We start from the raw sequence: 18,756 nt of genomic DNA, 5'->3' as shown, positions 1-18,756 counted from the left end.
CTTCCATCCAGCTTCATTATTCTCCTGCTTACTCTCAATGTTTTGGTCATTTATCCTCTGTTTCTCAATTAAGATTGGTTTCTTTCCTTTCCCCAGATGACAGCTATGCTGAAACCTTCCTTCAGAGTTTCTCACCCTCCAGATGAGAAAAACAGTGGTGCCTGAAGCCTTCAGGAGTCATCCTGCAAGGTTTCCCCCCAGAATCCTGCTTTAACAACTCAGGCACTGATAAGAGCACCACCAGCCACAATAGATTTCATTCCTGGCCCACAGGAAAAGAAAAAGGGGAAAATTCACAACACTCTGCTATAGAAATGGCTCATTCCCAGGCATGGGGAAGCATTTATTTGACCAAACAGTGCTAACACTTATGTGAAAACAGAAGAAACAGAGCCTGTTTCCACACATGCACCATCTCAGGAACTGTAAAGTGCAGATAAGCAGTGTGATATAAGGCATTATATAGTCACCTCACCAATCTGTCCCCTAGAATGGATTTTGGTTTTAACTTTAAAAAGATGTTTTGTAGAAAATACTACAAGAGAACAAGAAGTATCAAGAGTAACAGGCATCCTTTCTCATCATTAGGTATTCCCCTACATGAAAAAATTTCTTCATCATTATCAAACTGATTCCACCCTTTTTCTGGTTTCCATTTTGGAGAACCAAGAGTCTTAAGGATCTGGCCTTTGTTCTTCTTCACAGGAGGAGGCACCAAACACGACTGGCAGCAGGAGCAGTCTGTCTGTTGAAAACTTAGATAAATGTCTTCCTCAGAACGTCTTCCTGCTGCTGGTTGTGGAGGGTTCCAATGCCAACAGCTGGGGCTGGGAGGGGAGGTCTGCTCACAAGGCGGAGCTGAAATTGGAGTTGGGAGGAAATGATCAATGAAGCACAGGAACAGGGTTGCATCTCGAGGTCCTGATGCCATGGGGATATCTGCTGGCAGATATCACCAGCTGGAAGTAATGCAGGAAGTTGTCCTCCATCTCCCACAGGCCGTGGCTCAAAGGACATTATAGTGCATGATATGCCAGAGCAAATGGCAGCTTTGGATTCTTCCCCTACTCCAAGCATGCTGTTTCCTAGCTGGGATCTTTCATTATCCTATCTACTTTGATTAAACACAGAGTAAAATAAGGCTCCAGTCTTGCCCATGACCAATGGTGCTATAAAGAGCAGAAGCAGCTTAAATTAGAACATGTGTCTGGTTTAGGCATCAGGATTAGGTTTTTGTGTAAGCACCACAGAATTTTGCATTTAAGGAGAACTTTGAACTTCATAACACCTGTGGACATCTTATCTTACCTTAAGCCCCAGCTGCTTTTCAAACCGTGGTGACACAAAGGACCATGGACCCATGTTCTGTGGTTCTTCCTGACTCCAGATGAAGACTAAAGGAAGGATAAGGGTACATTACAAATGCACACATTTATCTTTTCAGCAGCTCAAAGAGGACAGTTTTTTCTTTTTTTAGCACCTCTACCTTTTTTGCCTTGGCACTACCTCTAAAATGAAGGCTTGCTAGATTGAATTCCCTTGCCGGTCCCAGCTTGCTGAACTCAAACCCAAAGTGTGTCCACCACAGGGGTACACTGTGTGTATATTCAGTTTTTCTACTGCTGTTTTCAAAACTACTTAAAGGACTGGACTGCAAAGACCAGTGCAAAAAACATCCCAAATGGCTCACTCTGATTTTCAGTCCTACTTTTTGGAAGCAGAGAGACAATAGCAAAGAGACAAGTTCTTTTAGCACAAGACAAACATTTGCATTATCCCACTCTAGAAACACTTGGAAGAGCAAAGTGGAAAAAGCCATTACAGCTCTTTATCCTAAAAGGTAGGCAACAGATTCAGTTCAATACTTCAAAGACACCAGAAACACAAAGGTAAAAGTCTGGCTGACCTTTTGCTTGGCTGTATTTGCTCAACTCTTGCTGTAGAGCCTCCAGGGGGAAAGGACAGAGCTCCTCAAGTCTCAGAAGAGCTGTGTTGTGCTGCTTCTCTCCCAGTGTCTCTCTTTGCTTCACCAGAGCATAGTAATGCTTTCCAGAACACAGCACCACTTGGGTGACACTGAAGAAAAACAAGAATGTTTCCAAGTTAAGGGTTTTACAGAAACTCAGTGCAGAACAGCATCACACTTCCAACAAATAGAACCAGCCAAACTTCAAAGACAACTTTATGAAGCTGAATTGCTTCCCTAGACCATCATTTCTCTTCTTTGACTTCCATTGCCTCCCACTCCCCTTCAACCTTCTCACTCTCTACAGCTACCTAGAAGGAGGTTGTAGACAGGTGGGAGTTACTTCTGCCAAGCAACACACAACAGGACAAGAGGAAATGGCCTCAAGTTGCATCACAGGAGGTTTAGATTGGATATTAGGAAAAACTTCTTCACTGAAAGGGTCAAGCACAGGAACAGGCTGCCCAGGGAAGCAGTGGAATCACCATCCCTGGAGGTATTTAAAAGTCTAAATGTGACACTTGGGAACATGGTTTAGTCATGGACTTGGCAGTGCTGGGTTAAAGTTTGGACTTCATGATCTTGAGGGTCTTTTCCAACATAAATGAATCTATGATTTGTGTAACAGCTGCTCCCAGTGACTGTCAGCCAAGGAATAGTGCCAAGCAGAATAGTGCCCATCAGGTAAGTAAGTGCAGACACAACCTCCCTGTGGGGGCAAGGGCCACCTGCCTGAACACCTCACTGTTTTGCAGACAGGTATGGTAACTACCAACAATTACCAGAAGAAAAGGAGAGGAACAAGTAAAACTAAGTCACCAACCACAAAACAGCATTTGTCTCCCAAAGTCACCTCTTTCCTACCACTTCAAATTTGAGGTGTTAGGTAGGAGAAAGGGACAGGACATCCCTTCTGAGCTTCTCCTCTAAGCAAGTAAAGCTACCTTTTAGGATCTACTGAGGAGTCACCAATGACAGGCTTGAATGTTGTCCCTGGGGCCATTTCTTCAAAACTTGATACAGCAGCCTGCATGAGAGAGAGTTGGAAGTTACCAAGTCTTGCTACCTTTCCCTTAGGCCAGAGTCAGAAAGAATACTGAGACAGGGTTTTGGTAAGTACAAAATATAGCCTTCCCTCTCCCTCCTATTCCCATTCCCACTCCCAATGACAGATGGAATGATAAGCTTCCCAAGAACACTGTCAGACCTAGAATCAACCCTAATTCTAGCTCACCTCCACTCAGCTTTAACCTTCAACCCATTCAGTCCCAAACAGGAAAAATACCACTGATTTGACCCTAAAGCAGAGATCAGAGAACACAGAAAAACAACAAAAAGAAAGGGGAAGAGAACACAAAAGAGTAGGAAGAAGAGGATCAAAACCCCCAAAAAACAGAAAAGGTATTTTTCAGCTTACTGGGAGCCTCAGTAACACTTTGGGAGATGCAACAATGAGAGGTTTCCTGAAGTTTCGGACCATTTGCCTCCGGAGTAAATGGAAATACTGTGCTGGGGTGGTGGGATGGACAACTGACATGTTGACCTGGTCCCCATCAACTCCTTCTTCTGAGCTGTCACACATCTGTATAGGGGGGATATAGCAATGCCAAAGAAAGCAGTGAGACAAATATGCAAGAAAAAATCCAGGCACACAAGACACACAGACCTGTATAGGAAGAGGTGAACAAATATCCCAATTCAGATGATTGCAAGGGAAGAACTTCAGAGAAGAAATGGCTTTAGCATTCAACTGGTAAGATTACATCTGAATGCCTCCTTCTAGCACACTGCAACCAGGCCATGACAGATTTTTTAACAGGTCACGACTTCTTCATGAGAGGGGCAGCATCTCTCTAAAATGCTCCAAGCCCTTTCCTTTACTTAGATGAAACAGCTTAGATGAATTTTAAGTGTTTGTTTTTTTTTTAATGTGCCACAGATTCACTGTTATTTAACAGTGTGCAGCCTTCTGTTTGTATGATCTGTGTTTAGAGGACAGATGCAACAGGAACCACAAGCACTTATCACAAGGTTCCATCACAGTCTTGCACCAGAGCAGGTACACCAGGAATCCCCACTTTGCATTTCTGCAGCACAACTCCCAGAGCACTGACTGCCAGTGCTGTGCTGGGGGACATGTGACCCCAACAGGGGTGGTGGGTACCTGCAAGAACCGTTCCATCCTGCAGGATGAGTGCTCAGGGCCTGCACCATCATAGCCATGGGGAAGAAGAATTACTATCCCACTCTGCAGAAGCCATTTGGCCTCACCTGGAAACACAGAATGAGGAGGAAGGGAAGAATGATTTCCACAGAACACATTACTTTGCAGAAACTACTCAGCAAAAAAGAATAGCTGATTTTCACATCATTAAATACAAGCCTGAAACATGCTGCTGGCATGCTGGATTTTCTAAAAATGTGCATAGTACAAATGATTCATTTTTACATATATTATCTCCTCGTACACTCACCTCCAGAGATGAAAGTGTCAAATATTATCTGGGCTCCATTAAAGAAGTCTCCAAACTGAGCTTCCCAAATTGGCAGTAACTTGGGGCTCTCAATGCTCATTCCATATTCAAAACCAAGCACAGCTTCTTCAGACAAGGGACTGTTACTCACCTAACAAAAGGAAATTGTTGGGAGGGGCAGGTAAGGAAGAAGACAACCCAGGGTTAAGAACCCTCAGAACCAGGCACTTCAGTGCGGGGCACACTGAGGACGTGCACTGCTAAAGGCAACTGATGGTCACCTCTGTTTTGCTTTTGGCTGAAGACACTGAGGGGAAAAGAATAATACCTGATCTCTCAAAGAAAAGCAAAACCCCTTGTTAAAGTTGTCGTTTGTAACTACAAAGAACAAGAGCGCCCTGACAGTTGTCTTGTCCCTGTATCTGGTGTTTGCCAGAACATACAGGCTACCTACATGTATCCCAGCAGCCTTAAAACATGCATTGTTTCAGCACAACAGGAAGAAGGTGGTCTTGTGGACCACAGAACCCACCTCTAGGAAACCTTTCTGGTCTGGGGACATGTGATTCAGAGGAATGTAGGTATCATCTGTCTCTTGGCAAACCAACATCGCGTGTCGTTGGCTGAAGGTTCCTCTGCCAACATCTTGTCCACTTAGTCTGATATTAAACCCTTGCCAAGCAATAAAGAAAACACTGAATTAGCAAGTCATGTAAAAAGGAAACATGCGAGACAACAACTCTCCATGTCCAAAATATTACATCTCTTGTTCTGTCTCTTCTTGCATTTCTCTCATTAGCAACATCAAATCTGAGATTAAATTCTTAACCCGCAGCAGCTCCAACTCACAAGGACAGAGATGCTCTGACATTTCTCTTCTCTCCTCCCTGCAGCCAAGAATCATTTTGGGGTACATGGTTCAATTTACTGAAGCAAACTGCAAAAAACATGCATTCTGCATCACAGGCAAATGGAGATAATGAATTCAGGCAAGAGAGGAGGGAAAAGAAATAGTAGCATAAAGCAGTGTACGTGGGAGCCCCACTGATTTCAGATGCATTGCTCACATGCTTAGCTCTGTGCACAAATATTTTTGGGGAGTGATAGGAAGCAACAATTCTTTGAAGACATTTAGGACTTAATCTACAAATATTAGTGACATACAGGATTCATATTTACCTTCTCCTGCAAATTTTCAAATTTATACATATCAATCTTTTTACTTAGAAACACCTAACAGGTCTAATGTTATCCTTTATTGACATTAAAGCAAAAGTATTTTATTGTCTGCTGTCACCTCTTACCTTGGCTCAGCAGAGAACCAAATGCTAAAGTTTCAGCTGTTGCCCAGTCCAACTTTCTTCCTTCCTCCATTTTTTGAACTCTTGACTAAACAAGTAAAGAACAATGAAAAGTTACTATTTTGCCTTTTTTCATCTGTAGCTCTTTCGGTGGCACAGACCAATAACAGAAGCTAGGAAAAAAAATAAAACATTATGGAGAGAAATGCTACATTCCTGCAGCCAGCTTAGGTTGGACTGGAATACACAGTCTTATTTAAGCACATCCTGAAGGTTGCCTGAGGGCCACAAAACCATGGATGATCCACGTGTTCACCTACCAGTCAACAAACTGGACTGACAAATTAATCTTAGTCTGAAAATATTAAAAATCACAGCAGAGAGTGTAGTCTTGACAGAATTTTGGGTCTGTCTGGTTAGCAATGATGAAAGACGCCAGGTGTAAGTATTTCAGTCTCCAGAACTCGTCCCTGTTCTGGCCTGCAGAACTGCAGACAAATGATCACACCCAGCTGTGAAATTCTTGCCTTGGGCTGGGAAGACAAGAACATCAGCCTTCTGAAATAATCAACTCACAGCCTCTCGACAGCTGCCAACCAGACACCTGCACATGCTCATCATTCATCAGAGGGAAACATTCACAACCCCAAACCAAGCCAAACCAAACACAAACTTAGGAGCTATCAAACCCTGGCTGTCAAACTCGGCCACGTGTTGTCTGATGTTTATATATATAAACCATAAAACACTCACTACTGGCTGTGGAAACTGTGTACACGATTACCAGGTTCCTGACTCATTCTCTCACAAAATACTGTTTCTAATCATAAAGTATATAAATGTTAGTCATTTATCATACCAGTTTCTATTAGTTGTAAGAATAATAAACTATTTTCTATAAGTTTTTTTTCTTCATTGCAACAAATCATTGTTGAAATAACAAAATAACGTATATGGTCAGATCTGGGGGGAGAAGACACGTCTTTCTTCAAACCTGGAGAAAAAATGGCATAATATGAGCCTTGAAACAGTGAGCTGGTTTTTTTCCCAGAGAATACCACGCTACTCTCTAACTGGCAGTCTTACTGTGTTTAGATTTTTCCTGTAACAGGTCGTACCTCTGAGCAATGGGACCAGAAACATCACCACCCTCTACTGACCTGCGCGTAGGTCTTCAGGAGGTGGCCGTGCATCTGGAGCTCTTCGGGCACCTCCACAGACTTGGCTCCGATGAACTGCAGCAGTGGCACAGGCATCCCTGTGTCCCAGGTGGTGATTTTAGCAGAAGGCTCCACGAAGCCTTCCCAGTGAGCCTGCAGGTTGGTGGCAGGTGGGCTGTACGACGTCATGTTGGCAAGGTGGTCGTTGAGTTTGGAATAGTACGTCGTCTTCATCTCGGACACTTCAGCCTCAGTCATGAGCCCAGCAGCTGTCAAGTGCTCTGCATACGTGTCCGGGATACTCTTACGGGATCTGTCAGGGAGGGAATCAAACCCCATAGAGATGAAATCTGAAAACACTGTCATAGAACAAGAAAATACCACCTTACTACAGCCAGGTACCGTGGAAAACTAAAATAAATGGTGTCCTGGTGCATTACAGTCATTTGCATCAAGTCTCCTTTCCTGGGATTTTCAGAAAGATAACAGTTCTCTTGAATATGTGTTTTACAGTCTTTTATTAAAAAAAAAGGTGCCTAGAGTTGGCAGTTACAGGTAAAAACGAGTGCAAAACCCCTCTGTGTTACCATGCATATTTTCTTCAGAGAAATTCACACCAGGACTTCAGCATTAGATGAGAATCAAGCCATCCATTCTATAAATGCTTTGCCTAAAACACCAGAATTCACAGGCCAGTAAATTTTTGTGTATTTTGCTTTGGGGATAAGGATGGGATCTGAATACATTTAAATGCTCATGAAGATGAGTCCCAGCAGGACCAGGCAAAGACAAGACAAACATCACACTGGCTTCCTGCCCATTCTCCCACATTATCCACACTTCCCCTTGGCACCCAGAAGACAACTTTGCCTTCTGATTACTAATGGTCACGAATTTGAAATCCAAGAGCTGTGTGCTCCAAGAGGCATCAGACTGCATATTTAAGAGCCAACACTAGCGATTACCCTCATTAACATCTCATTATCAGAGTCACACCTCAGTCAAGGGCTGCTGACAGTGTAGCTGCACTTACATGAAGACCTGTCCATATGGTGGAGGAACACAGGAACTTCTGCTGCAGCAGCAATACTGAGTTGGTGTAGACCCAAGCACATTTCGGGTTCCCCATGAGGTGCTGGAACCCTCCCTTACCTGATGATTTTGTACATGCAGGGGTTGGTGAAGAAGGGCTCATCCAGCTCGTTGTGGCCCCACTGCCTGTAGCACAGCAAGTCTACGATGACGTCCCTGCGGAACTGGCGCTGGTACTCGACAGCCAGGCGTGTGGCACGGACAACTTCTTCAGGATCATCCCCATTCACATGGATAACTGCACACCCAATGATCTTACCTGCCCAGGGATTCGGAACATAACAGTAATCCCACGAAACCCCTTCCAGAGAAAACAGACACCTACTCTGCTGAAATTACAGACAACTCGTGAAGTGAATGTAACAACAAATGTACGACAGATGCTCTTTGTGATGGGAGCTGGGGTAAGGAGAGGAGTCTTTCCTGAGAGACAGTACAATTAGCCCAACCTCTTGTATTTGTGCACAACTTCTTTACAAGCACTAAATTCCCAGAGGACTTTCTATACACAGTTCCTGCATGTTATGGATCTGGAAGTCTGCAGAGAATGGGAGAGAACTATTTGATCGCTCCTCTTTCAAACAAAAATTAAATTTTATTTCCTTCTTATCCTAAGCTATCACTACTGTGATTTCATACAGGCCAGAAACAACCTTCTCCCTTGTCCCCTGTTCCAGAGAGTTTTTTTCATTAAAGAAAACACTGCAAAATTCAAATGTATCAACACCCTCCCCTGTATGACAATTTGGCTGCAAATCCTCCCAGCAACAGTGCTCCCCCTGTACTTTATCTGTCCAAATTCTGGGAAATTAAGATATTTCAGCCATTCCTGACCCATGTCAAGTTTCCCTCCTCAGTGAAATCCTGAAAGTCAAATGGTAACATCTTCCCTCCTCACTGACAGGTAAGAAGAAAGGAAAATTGAGGATGGAGGAAAAAAAAACAACAACAAACAAAAACAACCCAGAAGACAAAACCAGCCCAGGGAAAAGTAATAATAACATATGCTATCTACCTTACCAGATTAATGAATCTACCTGTTTGGTTTGATGAAACCATAAAACAAACACAAATACTTAATGTTAAGTCTTAAAAACATACAAAAGCATATTTTTGGTTATAAGTGACATACACAAGAGAACTTACTACTAAGTCTCTAATCCTACTGATAATATATCTGTTTATCACTAAGAAAGATCAGTCCAAAACAAAAGACTTCTAGTTTAAGCTTAGAAAGGTCTTGAGCCTCATCTTTCCATTAAAAGCTCAACAAGCTCACCTGACAACAAGCACAGCAGAAAAATGAAGGAGTATCTGACCTATAAATCTTGCTCAGAAAACACACTGGGGTGATTTTGATGAAATTTGAGAAGATGTATTTAAAATACATGTTACACACTCCATCGCAACACTTTTTTGAAAGCTGTCAATGACATGACAGAAATTAAACGAGTTACAGAGACTTCACAGTAATCTTGCAAATATTTCATAACATCCCGTGAAAATGTGATCAGGTTTTCCCTTGGTGTTTAGTCTTTGCCATAAGGCAGATGGGGGAGGGCATATTTTTAGCATCTGAATTGTTGCCAGTAGGAGGAAATAATCGATAATAATTTTAATTTCTACTCTATCATGAAACTGGAGCTATATTAGCACAGCTCCCCAGAGTTGATAGGGACTTGCTATAAAAAGCCCACAGCACAGCACATATCCACACTAAAGTTAAAAATCCTTTCTGACACAACAGGCAATTCTCCTCCTGATTCAGCTCCACATACCAATGTCACTGCAGTACAGGGACGACCTTCCTCGCTCTGGAGGAGTGGTATAGCCCAGCTGGTTATTAACTATCAAGTGGATGCTCCCACCAACTCTGAAATGTGGTAGATTAGAGAGGGTCAGTGTTTCAGGAACAATCCCTTGCCCAGAGAAAGCAGCGTCGCCATGAACCTACATTAGGGAAGAAGATGGAAAAGTCTCATTAGGAAATACTGGAGGAACAGCAAAATCAAAACTGTAACTTATTAAGCAACACCTTTAAATTGAGTACATGGAACAGATACTGTTCCAGCTGGGCCCACTTCTTAAAACCTTTCAGACTACTGTTTTCATGATTTGAGACTTTATGTTACCTTATCACTAACAAAAGGCCATAGCAGCCAACGTGCATACATGACTGCCTGATGTAATTCCTACCTAGAACTGACTTATAAACTCCTAAAATTGACCCACCAGTGCCCAGGAGACTGCAAGTGTCCTGGCTATGGCAAAGCTGCAGCAGTCAGCAGCAAGTCCCTGACCCCTGGACAAATTCAGCACTCTTTGCTGAATTTGGGTGAACTGGGACTTATGCCTACTCCTACCTTACCAAACAAAGACAAGAACAGACACAACAGGAAAAAAACAAGAGGAAAATTAACCAAAGCATTCAAAAGCAAATAAAAGCTTTCAGAAGGAAATAAAACCTAAATTCTTAGCTACATTTCAAAATAGGAATAGCAAATAAATGTTGCAAATAAAAAAATACTTTGAAAGGGGAGGGGAGTCCACTGTGATGTCCAAACCAGATTTCCAAAAAGGCTAGAGATACCAGCATGAGTATCATTTAGCATTCCAATGTTTCAAAACTAGAGATGGTTCTCCATTGATGAATATGATCACAGCTTCCTCAGAATGCAGACTCAGTCCTTTGCAGATCAAAGTCACTATGCAAGTTTATGTACTTTCTTATTGACAGTTCTACCTTCTAGCTATGGGATAGTGATGTCAAGCCTCAGGAGACTTTTGAGATGCAAATACATCTGCAAGGCAGTAGAGGTGCAACCAGTGAAATGGCAGCACTGGGTTTCATACAGTTCTGATACAGTTTTTTAAGAGGTATCACAGAAAAACAAAGGTAACTACTGCAAGAGAGACAACCCAGCACCCCCACTCTATCCCTTGCCATGCTACACTTGCCCCTGAAGTGTTGGGGTTTCACTTTTCCTTCCTGGTTTCTTCTGCTGCCTAAGAAGGCTATGTATCTCAGTGATGGTATTTGAGTGAAGACCCTAAAACATCTGAGAGAACTTTATGGCCTCCAGCACATCCTAGTAAAACCTAGAGTGTGGCTATACAAGCCTCTTCATATCATCTCAAACCCCAGAGGATCCAATTCATGTGGTGCAGGTAGGATTTTCCTCATTCTACCAGAAAGATGGAGACAGTTTTTGCTAGGACACTCTTTTTTTTCTGGGCTGCATTAGCAAAAGACATAAAAGCAAGGTCACCATGAGTTTAATTCATTAAACAGTGACCCTGACAGTAGAATGTCAAATTTGAAATTTCTTTCTGGGAGATCTTATTCTCAAATTTCAGTTCAAATCATAAACATCAGTAGTTGCCTGATGTCCAGGAAGTGGAGTTAAGGTATGTGAAAAGGTGAAAAATAAGCCACTCTCAGCAGAGATGGACAACTAAACACTGCAGAGGTGTCCATGCAGAAGAGTTTTATAGTCCTCATATATTCTAAGCACACTGAATTTCCAAAAAAAGATTTTCAGACTTTGGACAACTAGGCTTACACTGGCACCTTAGCTGATCTTTACTCTTTTTCCCCTCAAGCTCTGCCCTCAGGCTAGTGGAAGTTCTATTCTAGTGGAAAAATAGAGCAGGTGCCAGAGCAAACCTCAATTCAGAGTGTCTGCACTTACATTTCTCAAGAAAAAGCACTGTAAAAACAGAAATCCCCAGAAAGACCAAAGAGAAACTTCCAAACCAAGATTCTGAAAAAGGTGGTGTCTGCTTTCATCTCTTTCTTCTCAATTAGCTGAGTGAGAGCAGTTAACAGTCACAAGTAAAAATTGGCCTTTTTTTCTTTTTTCAACCTAACCCTTGGACCTCTTGAAGCCACAATCACGATTCCATGAAACATTTTCTTTCTTTTAGGAATACTTTGAATCAGTTACTAACATGGAGGTGTCTAGCTCAGATTTAATGTTGTTCTTCTCTACTGTGCAACCCGCCCTACCACTTACCTGTACAAAAACCAAACAGTTAAATTTTTCCTGCATAGGGAAGGTCCATTTATCCTGAAGAATCTTTGTTTAAAGAGTTGCCGTACTCTCATTACTACATGGTGAAAATCTAACATTATGAGAAAGAGAGAATCTAAGAAACAAGAGTATGTTCTCAAACTAACTGACACAACTGCACAGAAATATGAGGAGGAGACACAGTGGGCCACAAATATCTCCCTGAACCTGCATGCCCTAAACCCTTTTTTTTAAATAAAAAAATATAAGAACCCAAACTTGCCCCAAGATATTTGTTTCTGCTTTTTCTCAATACCTTTTCCAGAAGGAAGCAAAACATTTTTTGAACTGAATTACGTTTTCACTTCTATATGTAAATTCCTCCATGTTGATCAGGCTTCACAGGAGAACAGTTCTGCCCAACTCGTTTTTACTCCTGGCTTTAAAATGTGAAGAGTTTGACTCACTTGTTTTTCCAAGTTGAACACAATGTAAGAAAAGAAAATTTGTCAAGGTACAATTTAGGATTGCCTCTACAACTAAAAAAGTCAGGGCAAGGAGTAAAAACTAATTCCAGCAGAGTCTTCAACAGTACCATGATAAAATGACAAAATTCTAAATCCTCCTGAGGATTCTGCAACCTTGTTGACAGATCTTCTCCAAACCTATTAATTTAAAAGAAGGATTCTGGTGGTGGTTTAAATGCAAAAGTAGTCTGTGAGGAAAGGCACACATGGCTCCCAATGCAGAGTATTATTTTAAAAAAGGAAGATATCAGAAGCAGTTCTTCAGAAATCTTAGAGGTGCAGTTGTTTAAATGCCAGTATCATCACATATGGCACCTGGAAATCTTCCTTGCCCTCCCCTTTCCCCATAAAGAGGATCCCAGTACTTGTCGTTATACATCAAATCAGTGTTTTTTTGATATTTCTATATACACTTCTGTTCACATTCTAGTCCAGCAAGTCTTACAAAGATCAGTTAGGAATTGTGAGCAAAATACCTGCAGGCAAATAACTTTGTCCCCAGGCTGTGCAGAGCTGTCTGGGGAGTAATCTCCATCGAGCAGGGTCTGCTGCCTCCCCCGTGTCTTGCCCACAGCCACTGGATTGATGGCTTCCAAATGTGAGGGGTTGGGCAGCAAGGTGACGTGCACAGGCCTGTGGGCACCGAAGTCGAGGTCTACAGAAGATGTCAGGTGGGAGAGAACATCCCCAATGGCTGCTGAAGTCTCTGGGAACTCACTCAAACCACGCATCTTACGGAACATGAGCTGCATGGAAACAGATTTGGTCAAAACCCTTTTCTGATTCACTGACACGGTGAGAGAAAAGCATTTACTGAACCCTATGCTCTCCTTCTCCTGAAATTACAAGGATGCTTCTGATAACAGCACAGAAAGCCCTGCATTAGAGTGCTTTTTACAGCCTCCTGTGGACAGTTGGCTGAAGTTTTGACAGGAGGGGAAAACGCTCTCACATAGGATAACTTTTATTGCTCCAGCACTTAGAACACGACAAACTTTTGGGGGTTTATTTCACCGCAAATAAACCAGGCATCAAGCAACTGCTCCTGAGATTATGAACCTCTTACCTCGGGTGGAAGCTGAAGCAGACCTGTGAGGAGATTAAGCCTTCCCCGGTGAGGCATTCCAATAACCACGTCCGTCACTCCGCTGTACGCACACATCTTGAACAGCTCGTGGAAGAAGCCCATCATGCTCTCTGCCCCCTCACCGCCATAGCGCTTCACCGTGGCAAACTTGGTGGCTAAGAAGTGATCAAACTCCTGTGGAAAACAGGACAACTTCAGTATTAGGCTATTTGAAGCAGCAGTCTTCTGTTTAGGGTTTAGGTTTGTATCCTTAAGGCACACAAACCTAAAAAACACCCCTTCAAAGTCTCGGCTCACTCTCCACCCACACAGTCTGAGACCAGAAGCTATGATGACTACAAGAAGTCAGCTCTTATCTCCTCCTAAGCAGAAAAATGTTGGGTTGAGGACCAAACTCTCTCTGTCTAACGTGGAAGGAGATGTATGAAGAACTGTAACACCAGAAAAATTTACAAATTACTTAACAGTTTACCTGTTTTAGGTGGAAATTAAGGAATAGTGTTGTTTTACAGTAAAAAACATAACTATCTTGAGATACAAAGTGCTAGAGAAGCACAGCGTTTCATTTTGATTTATATTTGGCACAGTCCTTAGTACACAGATTAGAATGCTTGAGAGAAGAAAAATAAATGAATCTGTATTTATTTCATTTTCTTCTCACTTCACTCCATTCACCTGTGCCTAGACAGCTCTCATAAGTGACCAAGTTTTGGAAGCACTGGAAGTTTACTTAGTGTTTTGCAGAAGACTGAAAATAAATGAAGTCTGTAACAGAGAAGACAGATCCACACCCAAAAATCAGAGCCAACTGCTGAACACCCTCTAGTTAAGCAACATTCAGTTCTAAGGAATAAATGATACAAAATTATTCACTCATAAAAGCAGTTTTTCTGTCAGGGTTAAAAATTCTACACTCTTAGTATAGTTCTGGTCATACTGAAATCAAAATAGGGTCCCAATATCAACCTCCTGTGTAACTGTCAAATTCCTATAACTTCCAAAGAGGCAACAAAATACAAAATGGGCCATATACTTCTATTTAGTCATTGGTAAATATTACATTTAACACTCCTTCCACTTGGAAAACTGGAAACAGGGACAGTTTCACAGATCCTGCTCTTCTACCTTTCCAACTTTCACCGATCCTGCTCTTCTACCTTTCCATCCTTCTGGATAGCATGGGAAGAAAAGGGGAAAAAATTAAAATTTTTCACAGTACAGAAGTATTGGAATTAATTTTCTCTATACATTTTGAAAGCACGTAAATATTTCATTTCCTCACAGAATGCACTGAACAAAGGTTCCTTGCTGAAAAGCAAATTTGCCAGTGCTGTATCATAACACCTCAGTCCAGCTATGATTTGTTCTCCCAAAACCTTGAAAGACACCATACCTTAAAGCCAGTAAAATAGATCAGCACCAGAACACAAGATTTCACAGAGCTCTGCCCAGCCTTGTGTTCCCACCAGTAACATTTCAGTGAGCTGTCAGATCATTAGCCTCAGAGAATCTCACTTTTGAAGACTGATTACTCATGGGTTTGTACAAACCAAAATATGGCTCTTTGTTTCAATAACGGCTGCCAAGTAAATTCAGCAACAAACTCCAGTGAGATTGCTGCATTTGTGTACTGCAAAACCTTGTACCTCTTCCTCTTGCACACTGTCAAAGCCTTTCAGGATAGTGATTGTTCTTTTTCTGCATGAATAGTGTCCAGAGCAGTAAAGGATCCATGACAAGATTCCACGACTCTATTACAATCCAACAATGGGGAACAAGGTACCTGGGACTCCAGCATCAGTTTGCACAAGTGCTTTTTCTCTTCAGGTGTAAATGCTTCTTGCTTTAGCTCTTCAAACCTTTTAGCAAACCATTCCCTCTCCTCCAAAGTTGGAAGCTGGCTTGTTTCTATGGAAATATGCCCACAGTATATATGGTCAAGGTAAGCCAACACATCCTCTAGGGAAGATTCTTCTTTTCCCATGTTTAGAAGTCCTGGTGGGAAATAAATGTTATTAGTCACTTTGGGGGAGGAAGGGGAAGCACTAAAGCGTGTTTTGGAGAAAATAAAGCATGGAGAGAGACCCTCCTTTGTTCAAGGTCACAGCAACAGTCTAAGAGAGACAAGAAAAGACAAGTCTTGATTTCTGCCCCTGTACTTTGACAGCTTCACTATAGTGTTAAGTATGTAAGTCATCAAAGTAACAAGACATTAATGTTTAACATCAGTAACTGTAAGAACAAGTACAACTTTTCCTGATTTCCAAAGATGCTGGAAGGTAGCCACTCGTTGCACTGTGATTTCTGCAACAGACATAAGCAAGCTGAAGTTGACAATTTCTCATCCAAAAGTTCATTACTGATTGAACCACCATTCAATATCTGGCTCTTCCACAGAGGCCACAGCCTCCCAGTAAACCACCCACAAACAGAACTCACTGTGAGCAGGCTGTGGACTTACCTGTAGTAACGAGAGGCCCTTGAAGAACTTCAGCCAGCTGTTGGATTTCAGGTACCATGTTCATAACAGCCTGGCCAGCAAACAGGGGGTTTATTTTGGCCGCTTTGTGGCCGTGTTCAGCGTATGCAGTTATTAAACGAGCCAGAGCATGGTCAACTGAAAGCAAAAAGAAAGCAGAACAGCATCACACATGTGCTCACATTTAATCCACTTACAGCACCAACACAGGAATGTTTTGTCCACTGGCAACTGTCAAGGTTCTGGCTGGAAAGAGAGTATGTAAGCAGTTGGTTTCACCTTATCACCCTACAATACGTCCATCAGCAAACTGTTCAATCTGCTCACTCATCCAGTTTTCCAGCCAGTATGCTCTAGATTTTCCCCATGGCTCCTCTCATAAGTTAGGCTCCTGTAAACACATGCAGAACTACTTCACTTTGCTTTGAATCTCTTTACAACAGGTGCCTCCAACTTGAGAACAGCACATCAGCAGCACACAAAGTATTATTTCCTAAGCCAACTCAATCATATCAGTTATGCTCCCCTGTTCCTTGCTGGAATGACAGGAGGATTGGGTCTTAACAATAATTCAGGTCCCATGACTTCAGAAAAAAAGGCTGTTTCTGCAGGAGCCAAGAGGATGCGCTGAGCCAAATGTGGTAAAAATTATCACCACAGGCAAACGAGCAGCTGAAAGGTCACACACACACCTTACTGTCACTGAGCACAGACCACAGGCCAGGCTGATAAACTGCACGCAATCAAATATACTGCAAGCAGAATCTGCTACAAATTAATTATATGAGCCAGTTTATAATCCATTCCTAGTGAGGAGGGGCTTTTCATCTTGGTAAGGTGCTGACAGTATTCAAGTCTGAAGGCTTTCATTTTCCAAAACAATGCACTTCTGAGACCATTTCACTAAGTTATTTCTCTGACATTTGTGTTTCCATTGCTGACATCCTGCTCCAGCCACTCTGTTCATAAAGTCAGCCCATTCAAAACAGGCCCTTTTCTGTAGTGGGTTCTGCAAGGGGGACATAACCCATAACTCTAACATTTCCCACAATGCTCTCAGCAAGAAAGCCATTTAAAGTGTAACATAGAAATATGTTAACTATTAACAAGGAGGATACTTTGTGACAGGACTTGGTGTCCCCGAGCTACGAACCTGTTTCACTCCTGCTTCTGTCCAACAGGCTTAATTCACAAAAAATCCCAGAATCATTATGTTTGGAAGGGACCTCTGGAGATCATCCAGTCCAACCTCCTTGCCAAGGCAGGTCACCTGGAGCAGATGACATGGGAATGCATCCAGGTGAGTCTGGAATGTCTCCAGAGAGGGAAACTCCAGGCCCTCCCTGGGCAGCCTGTTCCAGTGCTCTGTCACCCTCCATGGAAAGTTCTTCCTGATGTTGAGGTGGAATTTCTTGTGTTTTAGTTTATAGCCATTGCTCCTCATCCTGTTGCTGGGCACCACTGAAAAGATTCTGGCACCATCCTCCTGGCACTCGACTTGGAGATATTTATGTGTATTGATGAGATCCCCTCTCAGTGTTCTCCAGACTAAACAAGCCCAGCTCCGGCAGTGTCTCCTCATCAGAGAGATGTTCCAGATCCCCCATGAGCTTTGTGGACCCTCTCCAGCAGCTCCTTGTCTCTCTTGTCCTGTGGAGCCCATTCCTACCGAAGTCTCCCACGTTGTTATCGCAGGGACCACACTCCTGCCCCGGAGAGTTTTGTGCATTTGAAATCATATTTCTGCACTATATTTCTCCAACTTGAGAAGTTTCCAACTTATTTCTGAGTTAAAATCATCACAGTTACCGCTGTGGGAGAGAGTTACCTGCATTGGTACCCATATGGCCAGTTCAAGCACCGTAATACAAAAGGAAAACGACAAGAGCGGGGCACAGGTACTTCTAGGGCAGCAAAACTGCTGAATCGCTGAAGTAACTCCAGCAGCTGGTGCTGCCGGTGGCGCGGGGCCAGGCACCACAAGCTTCCCGACCAAGGGCTCTGGGAGCGAGCGGGACCCACCGGGACCCCGCGGGGACGGGAGGCGGCAGGGACAACCCACGGAGCCCCTCAGCCCGACCCCTCACGGCCCGCGGTCCCCGCTGCGGGGCAGCCCCCGCCGCCCAGCCCAGCCCAGCCCAGCCCAGCGCCGGGGGTGTCCCACCTGCTCTGCCGGCTCCGCGGGGCTCCGCCGCCCGCCGCGCCGCCGCCTTGCCGGGTTTGTAGCCGTAGACGCCGCGCTCGGTGCGGTACCAGCGCTGCGGGCCGGGCGGGCGCAGAGCGCGGCGCAGGGCGCGGGCCCCCCCCGCCAGCGCCGCCATGGCCGCGGCCGCGCTGCCCCAACCGCCCGCGGAGCCGCCGCCACCGCCCCCCGGCCCGCCCAGAGCACCGGGGGCGGCGCCGGGCCGGGGCCGGGGCCGGGCGGGGCTGCCCCGGGCGGACAGAACGGGGCAGCGGGGAGGGAGATGGTGTGCTGGGCTGCGGGTGAGGAGCGTGTGGAGAGCTGTGTGCAGTTCCGGGCTCGTCGGGACACGAGAGACCCCCTCCCACTGGAGAGGATCCACAAAGCTGGTGAGGGGTCTTGGAGCATCTCTCTTATGAGGAGACACTGCGGGAGCTGTGCCTGTTCAGTCTGGAGAGGAGAACACTGAGAGGGG

General features: G+C 43.8%; 1 protein-coding gene across 1 annotated transcript; it reads right to left on the bottom strand.

Annotated features, from left to right (window-relative positions):
- Positions 1–304: 304 nt before the first annotated feature.
- DHTKD1 (dehydrogenase E1 and transketolase domain containing 1) lies at positions 305–18,420 on the bottom strand. Its single transcript, XM_032687551.1, has 17 exons — positions 18,264–18,420; positions 16,082–16,237; positions 15,404–15,615; positions 13,600–13,794; positions 13,010–13,279; positions 9,772–9,943; positions 8,054–8,252; positions 6,902–7,214; positions 5,745–5,829; positions 4,973–5,112; positions 4,441–4,591; positions 4,131–4,237; positions 3,384–3,548; positions 2,911–2,993; positions 1,907–2,076; positions 1,309–1,394; positions 305–858 (listed from the first exon to the last, which is right to left on the bottom strand). The coding sequence occupies exons 1-17, from the start codon at positions 18,418–18,420 to the stop codon at positions 757–759; spliced, it is 2,763 nt and encodes a 920-aa protein (XP_032543442.1). The 3' UTR covers positions 305–756.
- Between the last annotated feature and the right edge of the window lie 336 nt (positions 18,421–18,756).

The sequence above is a fragment of the Chiroxiphia lanceolata genome, chromosome 5 (genome assembly GCF_009829145.1).
Source record: "Chiroxiphia lanceolata isolate bChiLan1 chromosome 5, bChiLan1.pri, whole genome shotgun sequence".
Classification (NCBI taxonomy): Eukaryota; Metazoa; Chordata; class Aves; order Passeriformes; family Pipridae; genus Chiroxiphia; species Chiroxiphia lanceolata.
The sequence above is the reverse complement of the archived record's forward strand: the minus strand, read 5'-3'. Positions and strand labels throughout refer to the sequence as shown.

Bases quoted from the DNA above. Each gene is read 5' to 3' on its own strand.
- DHTKD1 (XM_032687551.1), bottom strand. From the start codon at position 18,420: ATGGCGGCGCTGGCGGGGGGGGCCCGCGCCCTGCGCCGCGCTCTGCGC. The intron at 15,616-16,081 runs GTAAGTCCACAG...ATTTCCCACCAG, and splicing joins AGGGCCTCTCGTTACTACAG to GACTTCTAAACATGGGAAAA. The intron at 8,253-9,771 runs GTATGTGGAGCT...ATCCCTGGGCAG, and splicing joins CCTGTACTGCAGTGACATTG to GTAAGATCATTGGGTGTGCA.